At 56.1% G+C, this 13256-nt stretch overlaps 7 protein-coding genes across 7 annotated transcripts; 3 read left to right on the top strand and 4 right to left on the bottom strand.

The window, feature by feature from the left end:
• Positions 1–1002: 1002 nt before the first annotated feature.
• Positions 1003–1791, bottom strand: PG985_015289 (Protein SVP26; the record flags this gene model as incomplete). The annotated part of the gene is made up of 3 exons (XM_066835055.1): positions 1003–1349; positions 1409–1642; positions 1722–1791. The coding sequence occupies 3 exons, from the start codon at positions 1789–1791 to the stop codon at positions 1003–1005; spliced, it is 651 nt and encodes a 216-aa protein (XP_066676258.1).
• A 607-nt stretch (positions 1792–2398) lies between these two features.
• PG985_015288 (uncharacterized protein) lies at positions 2399–3342 on the top strand (the record flags this gene model as incomplete). The annotated part of the gene is made up of 2 exons (XM_066835054.1): positions 2399–2421; positions 2523–3342. The coding sequence occupies 2 exons, from the start codon at positions 2399–2401 to the stop codon at positions 3340–3342; spliced, it is 843 nt and encodes a 280-aa protein (XP_066676257.1).
• Positions 3343–3631: 289 nt separating this feature from the next.
• On the bottom strand, positions 3632–5302 carry PG985_015287 (uncharacterized protein; the record flags this gene model as incomplete). Its single annotated transcript, XM_066835053.1, has 4 exons — positions 3632–3804; positions 3873–5069; positions 5136–5205; positions 5264–5302. 4 exons carry the CDS (start codon positions 5300–5302, stop codon positions 3632–3634), a joined length of 1479 nt encoding a protein of 492 aa, XP_066676256.1.
• An 820-nt stretch (positions 5303–6122) lies between these two features.
• PG985_015286 (FAD/NAD(P)-binding protein) lies at positions 6123–8012 on the bottom strand (the record flags this gene model as incomplete). The annotated part of the gene is made up of 5 exons (XM_066835052.1): positions 6123–6216; positions 6289–6446; positions 6510–7441; positions 7503–7916; positions 7958–8012. 5 exons carry the CDS (start codon positions 8010–8012, stop codon positions 6123–6125), a joined length of 1653 nt encoding a protein of 550 aa, XP_066676255.1.
• Positions 8013–8552: 540 nt separating this feature from the next.
• On the top strand, positions 8553–10266 carry PG985_015285 (uncharacterized protein; the record flags this gene model as incomplete). The annotated part of the gene is made up of 2 exons (XM_066835051.1): positions 8553–8795; positions 8869–10266. 2 exons carry the CDS (start codon positions 8553–8555, stop codon positions 10264–10266), a joined length of 1641 nt encoding a protein of 546 aa, XP_066676254.1.
• A 376-nt stretch (positions 10267–10642) lies between these two features.
• PG985_015284 (uncharacterized protein) lies at positions 10643–11576 on the top strand (the record flags this gene model as incomplete). Its single annotated transcript, XM_066835050.1, has 3 exons — positions 10643–10946; positions 11039–11465; positions 11534–11576. The coding sequence occupies 3 exons, from the start codon at positions 10643–10645 to the stop codon at positions 11574–11576; spliced, it is 774 nt and encodes a 257-aa protein (XP_066676253.1).
• A 107-nt stretch (positions 11577–11683) lies between these two features.
• Positions 11684–12900, bottom strand: PG985_015283 (Metallo-hydrolase/oxidoreductase; the record flags this gene model as incomplete). Its single annotated transcript, XM_066835049.1, has 2 exons — positions 11684–12724; positions 12805–12900. 2 exons carry the CDS (start codon positions 12898–12900, stop codon positions 11684–11686), a joined length of 1137 nt encoding a protein of 378 aa, XP_066676252.1.
• Positions 12901–13256: the final 356 nt, after the last annotated feature.

The raw sequence follows: 13256 nt of genomic DNA, 5'->3' as shown, positions 1-13256 counted from the left end.
CTGGAACTATGCACACGGCATGGTATCAACCATGTCCCCGGCAAAAAGGTTCGCAAATGTAGTGACTCGAAAGTGCCCCGGGCCCGAAACGGGTTGTCCTTGATTCATGTTCACCTACGTATATAATGCATTTCGGGTTGTATATTGGTAATACTATATTGCAATCTAGCTCACGCCCGATGGTTAAGTCGCTAAGACGGGAATTTATGACCGAGCTCCTTGCTGAGTTCAATGCTTGGGAGAGCATCTACCGCCCAACTCGACAATCCAACCAACGTAACTGTACTCTGGGTTATATGAAACCCTGGAGCCCGTACTTGCACATGCACAAAGGTGGCCACTACAGGGGAATCGCAGGGCACCGAGTTACGCAGGCCCCAGCACCCGCATCTGATAGTCGCCGGATATGCCATGGCCTGATCAGAGCTCGCTGTAGGAAACACCCCAGGGTGTCGGGAGGGTGTTGGAGCTAACCGTGTAGAGCCCAGGCTAGTCCATAGGACAGCAGGAGCTGGTGCTCCATGTGACTGGGTCATACATTGCTCATGCGCTGCCAGTCTCTGGTGCGTCCGTCATGAAGTCGCTAGATCATTGCCAAGTCAGCAGTGGAACTCCTATATTAATGAGCCAAACTGGAACTGTAGAAAGGAGTGTTCAGAGTAAACAATATTTCGCATCAAGATCGACCTTGTAGTAGGTGATTCAAATACAATCTAGCTTATTATTGGATAAGTCATCATGAAAAGGGCTGGGCGAAGGGCAAAAACAGCATTAGTAAAACTTACGGGTGGTTCGTGGGGGTAGCACCGAGTACTATATGTAAGTGTACGCTGAAAGTGACTCAAATCTCCTGTAGGATTCTGACACAAGTGGCTGGGAGAATGCGACATGGAGTCCCCGTCTTCCAGGGGGCCAAGGAAGTGCTTCTGACAGCTGAAGTGCTGCCGAATGCGTCATGCTTCCTTGACCTGCGCCGCCGGTAGCTGCAATATCAACCATGGCTCAGAAGCGATCTTCAGGCTTCTTCCAGCCAGCCATCCGGCTCACTTCGCCTATACCAGATAGAATGTGGTCCACGCCAAGCTTGACTATACTTTGCCTCTTGTTCTTGCCGTCCGAATCGTGCGAGGGCGGTTCACTACCGATGGTAGGCAGCACGTTGTCACTAGCCGACAAGCTGACAAAGAGGGCGAAAGGAACGAACCAAACGCAGAGTCCAAAGAACGAGGCGATCTCGGTGAAGCTCGGGATATCTGGTTGGTCGTACACGCTGTTCATTGCCGCGTAGGAGCGTGACTGCGCATTGGAAAAGTGGCGGAACCAGAAGTAGTGGTTGACAAGAACGAGAACTGGCATTGTCCAGGTTAGTTCCAGAGCGCTGCCGCGTTCCAAGAGAAGGGGAACTCACGGCACGAGGCAAGAAACAAGGGATCCGTGAGCTTGACGAAGGGGAAGCGTCGCATGTTGCCCAAGTAGACCACGTGGGATGCGATGCCCATCAGGGTCAGGGCCAAGGGGAAGCCATCGGCAAGGCACAGGATGAGCTGAAGGCCAATGATGGCGTATATGAGCCGGGTGAGGAGACGTTTGGCTATGACGGTGTGCTCTTCGACCAGCTCTGAGAGGTAGTAGAGACCCGAAGCTATAGTTGTGGAATTGAAGTCGTCAGCTTCCAAAGGACGTCTCGCATCAATGCAATTGATGGCGGGAGCGTGGCCTACCAATTGCCAGAGTCAGAAAGCAGAAGCCCACGACGGAGCCTAAATAGCCGACCAGAGGTAGAATCCACATCTTATCAAGCAGGCGAAAATCTCATTATCTGCTGGGGGCTAATTGATGTGTTGTTGAAAATTTTCTCTTCTGTTCTTCGAGGACGGATGTTTCCTTATCTCAGATCGCGAGTGGTGGTTTATATGGATCACGACGCGCACGACAGCCAGCGTGGCCTTTGATGGCGACAGGCTAGGCACATAAACCCATCGAATAAGGTAAGGGAGCTCCGTATCTAATGTAGCGTGACTTGCGTGCTGTGTACTCCGTACCCAAAATCAAATTGACATTATTGTAGGCCTGGTACATGGGTCTTACACCACACGATACATCGACTGATGTACCTGCAGAACCCTGGTGCCTGGCCTCAATTTAGATTAGACAATTGAACTCACAAACAAGCTCTTATCAGTGCATATCGATAAAGGCAACACCCCACTAAAATTGTTCTCCAGAGGGGTCTTGCATTTTCCCAGATGGCCGCCGTCATTATCCTGGAAGCCATAATCAAATCTCGGACGGTGGACTGCGCATCAGCCAACATTGTCTTCGATCGCTATAAACAACTGAAGACCCCAGTACAGCTTCCGGTGGTCTACTAGAGTTTGCGCAGAGTCTGTTGCCCATTATGTCTCGCCCCGAGGATACACTGTAGGAAACCGCCCCTCCACAAGTCCCTGTTTTTTTTTTTTTTTTTTTTTTGGTATTGCTTGAGAAGCGTCGCATTCTGACCAGCGTCACTATTGCTCCAGGTCCGCCGACGTGCACTACGATGATACCGAGGCCCGTAAATACACAACCTCGTCGCGTATACAAAACATCCAAGCGTCTATGACCCATCGTGCCCTCGAGCTTCTAGATCTGCCCTCTGCGTCCTTGATCCTCGATGTCGGCTGCGGTAGTGGCTTGTCCGGCGAAATCCTCTCCTCTTTGTCGCCCGAAGAAGGCGGCCCACACGTGTGGATAGGCATGGATGTCTCGGCGTCCATGTTGGACGTGGCTTTGCAGCGTGATGTGGAAGGCGACTTGCTGCTGGCCGACATCGGTCAAGGCGTGCCTTTCCGTGCCGGAACATTCGACGCCGCCATCAGCATCAGTGCGATACAATGGCTGTGCAACGCCGAAAGTAGCGAGACCTCCCCTGCTGGCCGGTTGTCGAGGTTCTTCAATGGACTGTATGCAAGTCTGAAGCGAGGCGGAAGGGCTGTCTGCCAATTCTACCCGAAGAATGACGAGCAGAAGAAGATGATAACAGGTGCTGCTGTCAAGGCTGGCTTCGGAGCCGGCCTGTTAGAAGATGACCCCGATACCAAAAGCGCCAAGCTCTATCTTGTCCTCACTGTGGGTGCGGCGGTTGTGGACGGAAAAAGCGGTGACATCACAGGGGTGGTTCAGGGCATGGAGGGGGTAGATGTTATGGACGCCCGAAACAGGGGGAAGGCTGGGAGCGGCGAGATCAAGAAGGGATCCAAACAATGGATCGTCAAGAAGAAGGAGCAGATGGAACGGAAGGGGAAGGTGGTCAAGGCCACCTCCAAGTATACCGGACGCAAAAGACGGGTTGCTTTCTAGATTTATATTTTAATGGCGGGAGATACCATTGCATTGGCTGCGGCGTTCACGGAGTTACATTTTCTGCATTGTCTGCAAAACAGGAAACAATAGATCACGCAATTTTGATGTCGGATTCGTTCAAAATAGTTGCCTGTCTGGTCTCCAAGGGGGACTGCTGAATGGCGCAATCTAGGTTGGCCCGCCCCCAAAACTGGCGAGGCCCCTCAAATCTCGCTGATGTTGTCAGATACTAAGGAACTCGGGCCCTGCCTTGCTTCGGTGACCTGACATGGCGCGGAAGACCGTGTTACCTTCCAAGAGTACTATCGCCGGCGCCAGCTTCGTCTAGCCCATCGACACGGATGAATACAGCCTTTTGCTCTAACCAGTCGTCCAGGCTCAGCAACAGGCTTTCTCGTCCAATACCGCTTTGTTTGTAGCCACCGAAGGGCATGTCCCACGCGCCCGTGGGAGATGTTGCTTAGGCTGATAGTTAGGTCTTCATCCCGATACTACTGTTTCTGCAGAGCAACAGGAAATGTACGTACCATTTACGCCCACCATGCCGGAATCCAACCCCTTAGCCACGCGCATGGCCCTGTCGAGGTCTTTGGTGTAGACGGCGGCATACAGACCGTACTCGGTATCGTTTGCGATCCTGAGGGCCTCTTCCTCCGTCTCGAACGTGTTGATGCAGACGACGGGTCCGAACACCTCCTCCTTCATGATTCGGGAGTCCTCGGGCTGCTGGAGAAACACGACGGGCTGCACGAAGAGATCGGCTTTCTCGGCGGGGAGGGGCGCGCCCGTTTCCACCATCTGCCCCGTCTTCTTCCCTTCCTCCACGTACCGCATCACCGCCTCGTACTGTGCCTTGTCCGCCTGTGGCCCCGACATGGTCTCCTGGTTGCTGGGGTCGCCGAGCTTCCGCGTCGCGGCGAGCGCGTTGAACTTGTCGATGAAGGCGGCGGCGGCGTCCTTTTGGACGTATATGCGCGAGTTGGCCATGCAGGTTTGGCCGCTGTGGAAGAAGATGCTGTGCTGGGTGTCGCGGGCGGCGCGGTCGAGGTCGGCGTCGGCAAAGATGAGGGCGGGCGACTTGCCGCCCAGCTCGAAGGTCAGATGCTTGAAATTGGACGCGGCGGCGGCCGTCTGGATGGCGCGCCCCGTCCGCACCGAGCCGGTGAAAGACAGGGCCCGGATCTGCATGTGGCTGCTAATGGCGTGGCCCGCCACCGGCCCGTGCCCGTGGATGATGTTGACCACGCCCGGGGGGAAGCCGGCCTCGCCCAGCATGGCGGCGACCTTGTCGGAGCTCAGGGGCGCCTTCTCGGACGTCTTGAGGACCATGGTGTTGCCCGCAGCCAGGGCCGGCGCGAGCTTCTTGCTCAGGAAGACCAGCGGCGCATTCCAGGGTATGATGGCGGCGCAGACGCCATACGGCTGGCGGATGGACATGTTCATGAAGCCCGGCGTGTTCAGGCTGGACGTGCCCACGGGGTAGGCCGCCTCGGAGAAGTAGCGAAAATGCGTCGCGGCGTAGTATCCATCGAAATAGGTGCTCACTGGTCTGCCGAGAGAGAGAGCATCTAATTGGGCCAGTTCGGCATCTGCATCCGTGATCATCTGGGCCAGCTTGGCCAGAGGTTTGCCGCGTTGCTGCGGTGATAGGGCCTTCCAGGCTGGCAAAGCTGCTTGTGCGGCAGCAACTGCGCTGTCTACATCCTCAGCGGTTGCTTCAGAGACTATCAATATGGCAAGGTTAGATCAGAGGCTTCTCGTATTGTCCTGTGCACATCAGATTCACATACCTTGGGCCACGCAGTCACCTGAATATGGCGAGAAAAGCTTGAAGGTCTTGCTGTCGCTCGAGGAGAGGAACTACAGCCGAAATCAACTACTCGCTCGGTCATGACTATGGCTAGGGCTATGAGCTCACCTCCCCGTTAATGTACTGCTTGACCTCGATGGGAGCCATGGCGTACAGTAAGGTATCAGGAGAATGTTAGTAAGACGATATGGACAAGCCCAGCCAGAACCACTGTTCGTTATACTCAGCGCAACATCGACTGCGTTGAGTCGAGGCGAGAATGGGTGGATGGATGAATGGATGGTCCATTGCGCTCGAAACACGCTCGTGAAGGCCATCTTGACGACGTCACACACCCACCATCTCCAAGGGGATTTGACGCCCGTCCGCTCCACATCTAGTGAACGGTCGCTTTACTTGTACCGGGCGGGCCAACCCAGCCGTACTGTACCGCGACATGGAACATATGCCGCGGTAACTGTATCGTGGTGGACGGGTCTCTTCCTATCACTGCCACCGGAGACGGAGCGATTGCGTAAGCCGTCATGTTGGGGATCCATGATTCGAAAGTATGGGGAATGGTGGAGGTTGGTTTGCGGGGTTGACAGGGGAACCTCCTATCAGAATCCTATCGTCGGCACAGTCAGCCCGATGGACTGTGTGCCTCCGTCGGGATCTCCACGTGGGTACCAAATCAGTGCTCTTAGGTAGGTATGTACATGTGTGTCTCCCCGTTGCCTCGGCCGGAACTGGCGCACCGACGGCGTGGTAGTCCTAATACGATCCTGCGACGTGACAGGCCAACGGCATCAGCTCCGAGCCACTCGGTAGACGATTGACAATGCCGGGTCGAGATCAGCCCAACTCATGATTTAGTGCATATGCAGCAGGCCATGCTGTCTGCAAGACTGTCCTGAGGCTGTCCCCAAGTATGTAGTTACCTAATAATCCCCCCGCTTTACAGATCCATTTGTTGTCGCTCCATCTGTCAAACTGGCCGGACCTGGTTCAACCCATATTCAGCTACAATCTTCTCGGCCGCAATCTCGCCGATGATGTATGCCGTCGATTGGGTGTGGTTACTATCCTTGTAAGCTTGGGCGGACCGGGCCTCACACATTCGTAGAAAAAAAAATAGAAAAACGCTGGCTTACTTGGGAAGCAGGGGGCAAACACTCATATCAGCCACTCGTAGATTCTGCGTGCCGATGACCTTGAACGAAGAGTCCACACATGCTTCCTGCGCACTGTGGCCCATCTTCACTGTCCCTGCCATATGCCAGGAACTCTTCAGATTCGATGAAAACGCTTCCTATGCCTCCTGTCAGCTGACCTGCTGGAGAAAGGAAAAGGGGAGGTGGAAACGTGGTCGAACCCAAATGGCCTTGTCGGAGTTGTCCTGCGGCCATGACACATTCCGCACCGTCTTCTGTTTCCAGGTGGGGGCTTGGAAGAACCGAAGCATCTCCCTCATGCCTTCGATGGCTGTTCTGCGGTCGAATGGATGTGTCAGGAATCTTGGGTCGATGGCTGGGGGGTCTCTCGGGTTTGCCGATTTCAAGGTGACGGTCCCCCTTGACTGAGGGTTCATCACCAAGCAGATGGCCGAGAAAACTTCTTCGTCGTCCGATATCTCGACATGGTCAAAGAAAGGGGCATGTGTCGCCATCTCCCAGTTTGGGACCAAGGGCCTCCTCAGGTAGGTCTGCATCGGCAGTGGAAGGGCTTGGAATTCCCTTGAACGGAGAACAGCAGGTAACTGGAACCAGCCCATTGGGGAGGGGCTCTGCTGTAACAGCGGCGTCGTAGTATGCCCCTTCTTGATAACTATGCCGGCCGTCGAGAAGCAGTGGTCTTGCAGATTCCTTCCCACTTGCGGCAAGTCGAGAACACGAGGGATGCCATGTTTGCGCAGTGCCTCCTCTGGACCAAGCCCCGAGAGAAGCAAGAGCTGAGGGCTGTTGATGGCACCCCCGGAGATGATGACCTCTTTGCGAGCCATGAATCGAGCCCCAGATGCAATCTTTAGCCCAACAGCCACGTCCTGTTCGAACATTATCTTCTCAACCAATGCATCGGTTACAACTACAAGATTGCTAGGGGGGCTCGACAGGTAAGCACTGGCGGACGTAACTCTTGTCCCCTTGTGGATGCAGGCTGTTCCGATGCCCATGCCGATAGGGGAGCCACTGTTCACATCGGGGTTGATTCCCAGGCCAACTTCCTCGGCAGCCCTGAACACATCGTCTGTCGTTGGTAGCCATTCCTTCTGGTACGACAGATCAACGGCTCCTCCCGTCCCGTGGTCTGAGGCAGTCAGCCACGGCTCCATGTCTCACTCAGATGCAGGCGCGGAGTCGCTACGTACCTTCACTGTTGGGGGCAATACGCTCCCGGAAACCAGCCGGCACATCGTTGTGGAAGTTCTCGATCCGCTGGAGACAGCGCCGGACATTTTTCCAACCGAAAGAGTCGTCGCCAACCAACCGTGCCCATTCGTCGTAGTCCTCCGAGGAGCCGACGACCCATCCGCAAAAGTTGATGGCAGTGCTGCCGCCTAGCCCCTTTCCCCGCGCGTAGTCAATCTTCTGGCCCCTCACTTGAGGCTCGGTCATGTAGGCCCAGTTCAGGAGCGATCCCTCGCGGAACGCCACCTCGTAACGCTCGGTTCCAGTCAAGTGAGCTGCGTCGTCATTCAGGCCCCCTGCTTCTAGCAGCAGAACGGAGGGCCGCGCTGGCGACTCGGCTAGTCGCGCCGCAATCACGCAGCCAGACGGGCCAGCTGTAACAGACACATTAGTCAGCCACTCGATAGCCGGTTACTGAGCATGAGTGGCAACTCGCCTCCTACAACGACGAAGTCGAAACGTTGCGTCATGTTAACAATGACGCTTGATGATGGCGCTCAAGACAGCGCAGCTTGGGGTGGAAGCGATGCTCCCAGACGATAGATGCCCTGAACTAGCATCAAGTATCAAGTACGTGTAGGTAGTTAGTTACCTAACATGGTAGGTCTACTGCCTACGGACCGGTGAAGAATGGCTCTGAAGCTAGCATCGGGACGAGCCTGCCGATGGGTTCTGGGGTCGGCTGTGGTTGCACAGGGGGGGGGCAGCCCAGGAAGAACCGGTTCTTGGTACTCAGTCTAGGCAGTGTAGCCAACACCGGCAGGAATATTCACAGAGCGGGCGACCAGAACATCTGGCTTGGTAGTCCCGCATACCATGCCAAGCCACGTGCCAGTCAAGGTTGCATGGCATGCTGACGAACGGCACATTGCATTACCCGATACCTAGCTTGTCCCGTATAAGGCGGGGCCTCGCCACTTCTGGTAAAAAGTAAGCAGGTATCTGAACCCATCTGGTCCGGCTTCTCATAGCATTTGTCGCGAGACACAAACGTCAGTACGACCCCAGACATGGGCGTCCAAGCCCTTTTGAAGAGGCTGGAAGTCAGGCCGGCCGACGACGAGTATGAGTCGATTGCGACGAGCAGATGGGGCAACAAAGATGTCTATCCGATTCCCAAGGACAAGCGGACGTATGGGTGGCTGTCTTTCTACGCCTACTGGGGAACCTGTGGGATATCGCTGTCTAGTTGGACCATCGGCAGCAGCTTGATAGGGATAGGCTTGACCGCCGGACAGGCCTGCGGCGTGGTGGTGCGACTCACTGGCCCCCATTTCGTCTCTTTCTATCTTGCAGGTCAACTGATCAGAGTACTCTGAGAAACAGGTCATCGGATGCGTCATTGCGTCTCTGAGTTCCTACCTGAACGGGGCGGCTGGGACGATTCACCACCTCGGCTACGGAACGCTCGCCCGGGCAGCCTTTGGCCTCTGGGGCGCGTACTTCGTGGTTATGCTGAACGTCTTCCAGTCCTTCGTCTTCTATGGGACGCAGATGTACTTTGGAGGCATGGCCTTTGTCCTGATCCTCAACGCCATCTTCCCAAGCTTCCTCCACATGGCCAACACCCTGCCAGAGAGCGCCGGCATCACCACGCCCCAGCTGATAGGATTCGTACTCTTTGTTTTGCTGTACATGCCCGTCATCTACTTGGTACCGCCACACCGGATCCAGAAGCTTCTGGTGGCCAACTTGGTCATTTCCAGCGCCACTCTCTTCGGCATCATGGGCTGGGCTGTGCATGCGCGCGGCGGCGGCGGAAACCTCGTGTCGCCTGCGAATGCGGTCCCCACGTCCCAGGTGGGCTTCATGATGGTCCACGGCATCACCTCGGTCGCCGGGACGTACACGGGCGGCAGCGAACGCGTCAGCGACTGGACCCGGTACGCGAGACACCGGCACTCGGCGACGCTCGCCCAGCTGACGGCGCTCCCGGTCACCGTGACACTGGTGGCTCTGATCGGCATCGTGACGACATCGGCGTGCGCCGACATGCTGGGCCAGGTGGAATGGAACCCGATGATGATGCTCCAGACGATCCAGGTCCGGTACTACACGGCCGCCTGCCGGGCCGGGACGTTTATGGCGGGGCTGGGGCTCTTGTCCGTCACCGTCTTCATCAACTACACGCAGAACTGCGTCAGCTCCGGCATGGACATTGCCATGCTGGTGCCTCGTTATGTCTCGCGCCGGCGGGGCTCCGTCATCTTCGCCCTTCTGGGTGTCCTGGCCAACCCGTGGAGGTTCCTGACGCAGGCGACCACCTTCATCACCGTCTTATCCTCGTTCGGCGTCTTCATGTCCCCGGCTGCGGCCGTGCTGGTGGTGGATTTCTGGCTGGTGCGCCGAACGAAATGGAACATCCCGGACCTCTACTCCTCCGATGGCATCTACTGGTTTTGGCACGGGGTGAACTGGAGAGCACTGCTATCCTATTTCTTGGGCATGGTATGGGCATTGCCTGGCTTCATCATGGCGGTCGGCGGCCCTCCTGTTGCCCAAGGTTGGTACCATCTGTACCAGCTCTCCTTTTTCTTTGGGTATGCGGTATCTGGAGGTTTGTACTACCTGCTGAATCTGCTGTTCCCACCACCTGGGCTTGGCGAGCAGGTGGATCTCCAGTTTGCAGAAGGGTCCGTCGTGATGGGCGTTGCTCCGAGTCGCCACAGTCCGACCGGTGCCGGAACTGACGAGCCAGCCCGGCTTGGCGATGAGAAAGTATAGCCCTAGAACTACAGGCCGCACTTCCGTGGTTTATTGCTGTATATGCATTTCAGAAGCGATACAATAGTAACTCGTGACTCTGGTGCCATACTCGATAGAACCTGAAGAAGGTTGGTCATTTGTCGCATAAGGGCATGGTCGAACTGTAAAAGGCAGGCCGGGGTTCATCGATGACGTCCTATATCGGCCCCAACAACGGCTGTGCACTATATAAAACATTGAAGAGTACCTAAGGTACAGTACGCACAGATTTTTAAGGTCTCGTTCCGATACGAAGAATCAAGAGCCAACTGTCATTGAATCATCATCAATCATCTCTACTCCACACATCGAAAGTGCTACCTGCTACTGCAACATCCATCGGTGCGCAGGAATAATGGGCATCTCTCTGTCTGCAGCGCGCTACTTGGCGCCGGCCGCATTCCTGGTTGACTTGGTGGCGCAGCTGTACGGGCTGTTGAGCAGCCCCAATATGAAAGATGTGCACGATGCAAACATCTCGTTCTTCTCACCCCTGCCGCTCTTCATTGCCTGCTTTTACTTACCGCAGCAGCTCTTCCAGGCGGCTTGGCTTTGGAGGCTTTGGAAGGCCAGACCGGAGAATGCGGAGAACGACCGGGCGCTGAAGCAGACGATAGACTATGTCCCCTACTATGCGGCGGGCAGCTTGTGCATTGCTGGTACGTCCACTCCGCCCCTAGCCCAGCCCACGAGAATGGAACCGAACAAGGCCAAGCAAACTGACAGCATGTGTGCCGGTCATGCCGCACAGCCTGGATGGTCGTCTGGAACCAGTCCGACCTAAAGACGGCCAACGATTTCGTCATCGTCAACAGCTGCTTGCAGCTCTACTACGTCTTCGCCAGGCTGGGCCCGATGGACCTGGACTCCCGAACCTCGATCCTGACCCACGTCGTCTCCAAGATGTTTGCCGGCATCGGCGTGCTGGACCTTCTGCACAACAGCTCGGCGGCCTACGCCGTCGGCCAAACCCCGAGCACCGCCGTCCAGGTCTTGACCGGCCTGGGCTTCGGCGGCTTGGCCGCATGCAGCGACTGGATCCTGGGTGGCTGCCTCGCCTACGACTTGGTGGCCCTCGTGGTCGGCCAGCGTGTGTACGGAAACGTCGCCTGGAGTAACCTTCTCGGCGGGTTCGTGTCCGTCGTCGCTGGGTTTGTCGTGGTTCGTAACTGTCTCCGGTACGTTGCTTCTTCGCGTTCCAAGCAATGATGCCGGATTGATGTTCCCGGGTGCTAATGGGCTACAGACCCCCCTACGTTCGTCGGGGCGACTACCAGGCTCTGCGATGATCTACTAGGACGCAATAGGCTACGGCTTACGGGCATTGATTATGATATACGAACGAAGTACTGGATACTAAGATGTCCTGCGGGGGTGGGGTGTGTATGAGTGTGGGTTATGCATCGTTGGGCTTGGCAACCGGGGAGAAGTCCTGTTTGCCAGCCACCTCTCCTTCGTACCCAACCGCCCTGGCAAAGTCCTTGAGGAATGCCCATCTCGTCTGCTTCACCCACCCTTTCTCTGCGAACCGGTTGGCGGATTTGGGAAAGAAATCTGCCACGTGTAGGAACGTTTCATCGTGTGTAGGGACAATGAGAAAGTTGTCGTGTGCATCAACCTCTTGCAGCTTCTTGATGGACTCTATGGCCTCGGGGATGTCGTAGTGGACCTGCGGAGCGTTGGCCGGCTTGGCGGGCAGATAGAACGGCTGCTCCTTGCCATCTCGTAATATGCTCTCAAACATCTCGCCTGGGCAAGGTGTCGCGGACAACCCAGTGAAGGGATTGGGCGAGATAGCGGCGGGCAGTGGATGCCACGGGTGCGGTCGGATCTCCCCGCCGTGGTGAGCGGCGTCGCCGCCCATGATGATGAAGCTGTCGGGCTCCGTAGTCACCCGGGCCAGCCCACACATGTGCCCAATTGCGTGCCCCGGGCTGTCGAGTAGATAGAACGAGCCATCTCCAAAGTAGTCCAAGGCGGCAAACCTGCCAAGCTTCAGCCCCGACTGGGCAAAGTCTATCTCTCGGATCTCACGACCCGCCACGTCGGCTTGGTTGAAGGCTGCCGATGGGTTGTCCGGGTAACCGGGGAATATCTTGTCTTTGCTTCCGGGGCCCACGACCAATGCCGTCTCGGGTTCAAACGTCGACGGGTCCCCTGTGTGGTCAAAGTGCCAGTGCGACCAGATGACGGCCTCGATGGACTTGGTCTCCACGCCGCCTTGGTCGAGGATCTCGCGGACGTGACTCGGCACTATCGGCGTGTACCCGCTGTCACGAAAGCGCTGTACGAGAGGCGGCGGGAGGCTCTCCCAGTCCTTCTTTATGCCGAGGTCGAAGACCAACGAGCGGCCGAACTTAGGGTGCCGGATAAGGAAGGAGTAGCAGGGCGTAGCGAGCCACTCATGGCCAGCGATCGCAGGCTCCACAAACCTCCACTAGCAAGCAGCAGAGCAGATCAGCACCATCAGTAAAACTCCCCTCCCTGTTCATACCAAGCGACGGGTTTAGTGCCTACTGTGTTGATGCCTTTTATAATGCCGCTGCTGTTGATGATGAAGACATCGACGGTAGAGGTTGAGGTGGGGATATTCAGATCCGGGAGCGAAGCCATGGTGAAGTACCTAGTCAGGTCTTTGCAGCGTTCTCAAAGCGGCAAGGAAAGAAACAGGAAACGAAATGTCTCGAGGGAGAAGAAGAGAACCCCGAGGTTCTTCAACCGTAATCTTACCAGATAGGCCGGCGTTCCAATGCGTGTTAGGGCGGAGAAACCCCTCCTATTGACTGATTTACACTCTCGGTCGGTTCCGCAAGTACATGTAGATATGTAGTTAATTACCCCAGAAATGGTCGCAATGTCGTTTCCGATCCGCTCACTAGGCGATATCGCACTTAGAAAACACAGCCGGGCGCTAGCTCATTGATGACCCGCATGGTAGGGTACAGCAAGGGATAGCTTACGCTGTACCC

This window comes from Apiospora marii (assembly GCF_038362585.1).
Source record: "Apiospora marii strain CBS 49790 chromosome Unknown utg000013l_segment0_segment0, whole genome shotgun sequence".
Classification (NCBI taxonomy): domain Eukaryota; kingdom Fungi; phylum Ascomycota; class Sordariomycetes; order Amphisphaeriales; family Apiosporaceae; genus Apiospora; species Apiospora marii.
Note: the sequence above shows the minus strand (reverse complement) of the source record. Positions and strands in the feature narration are given on the sequence as shown.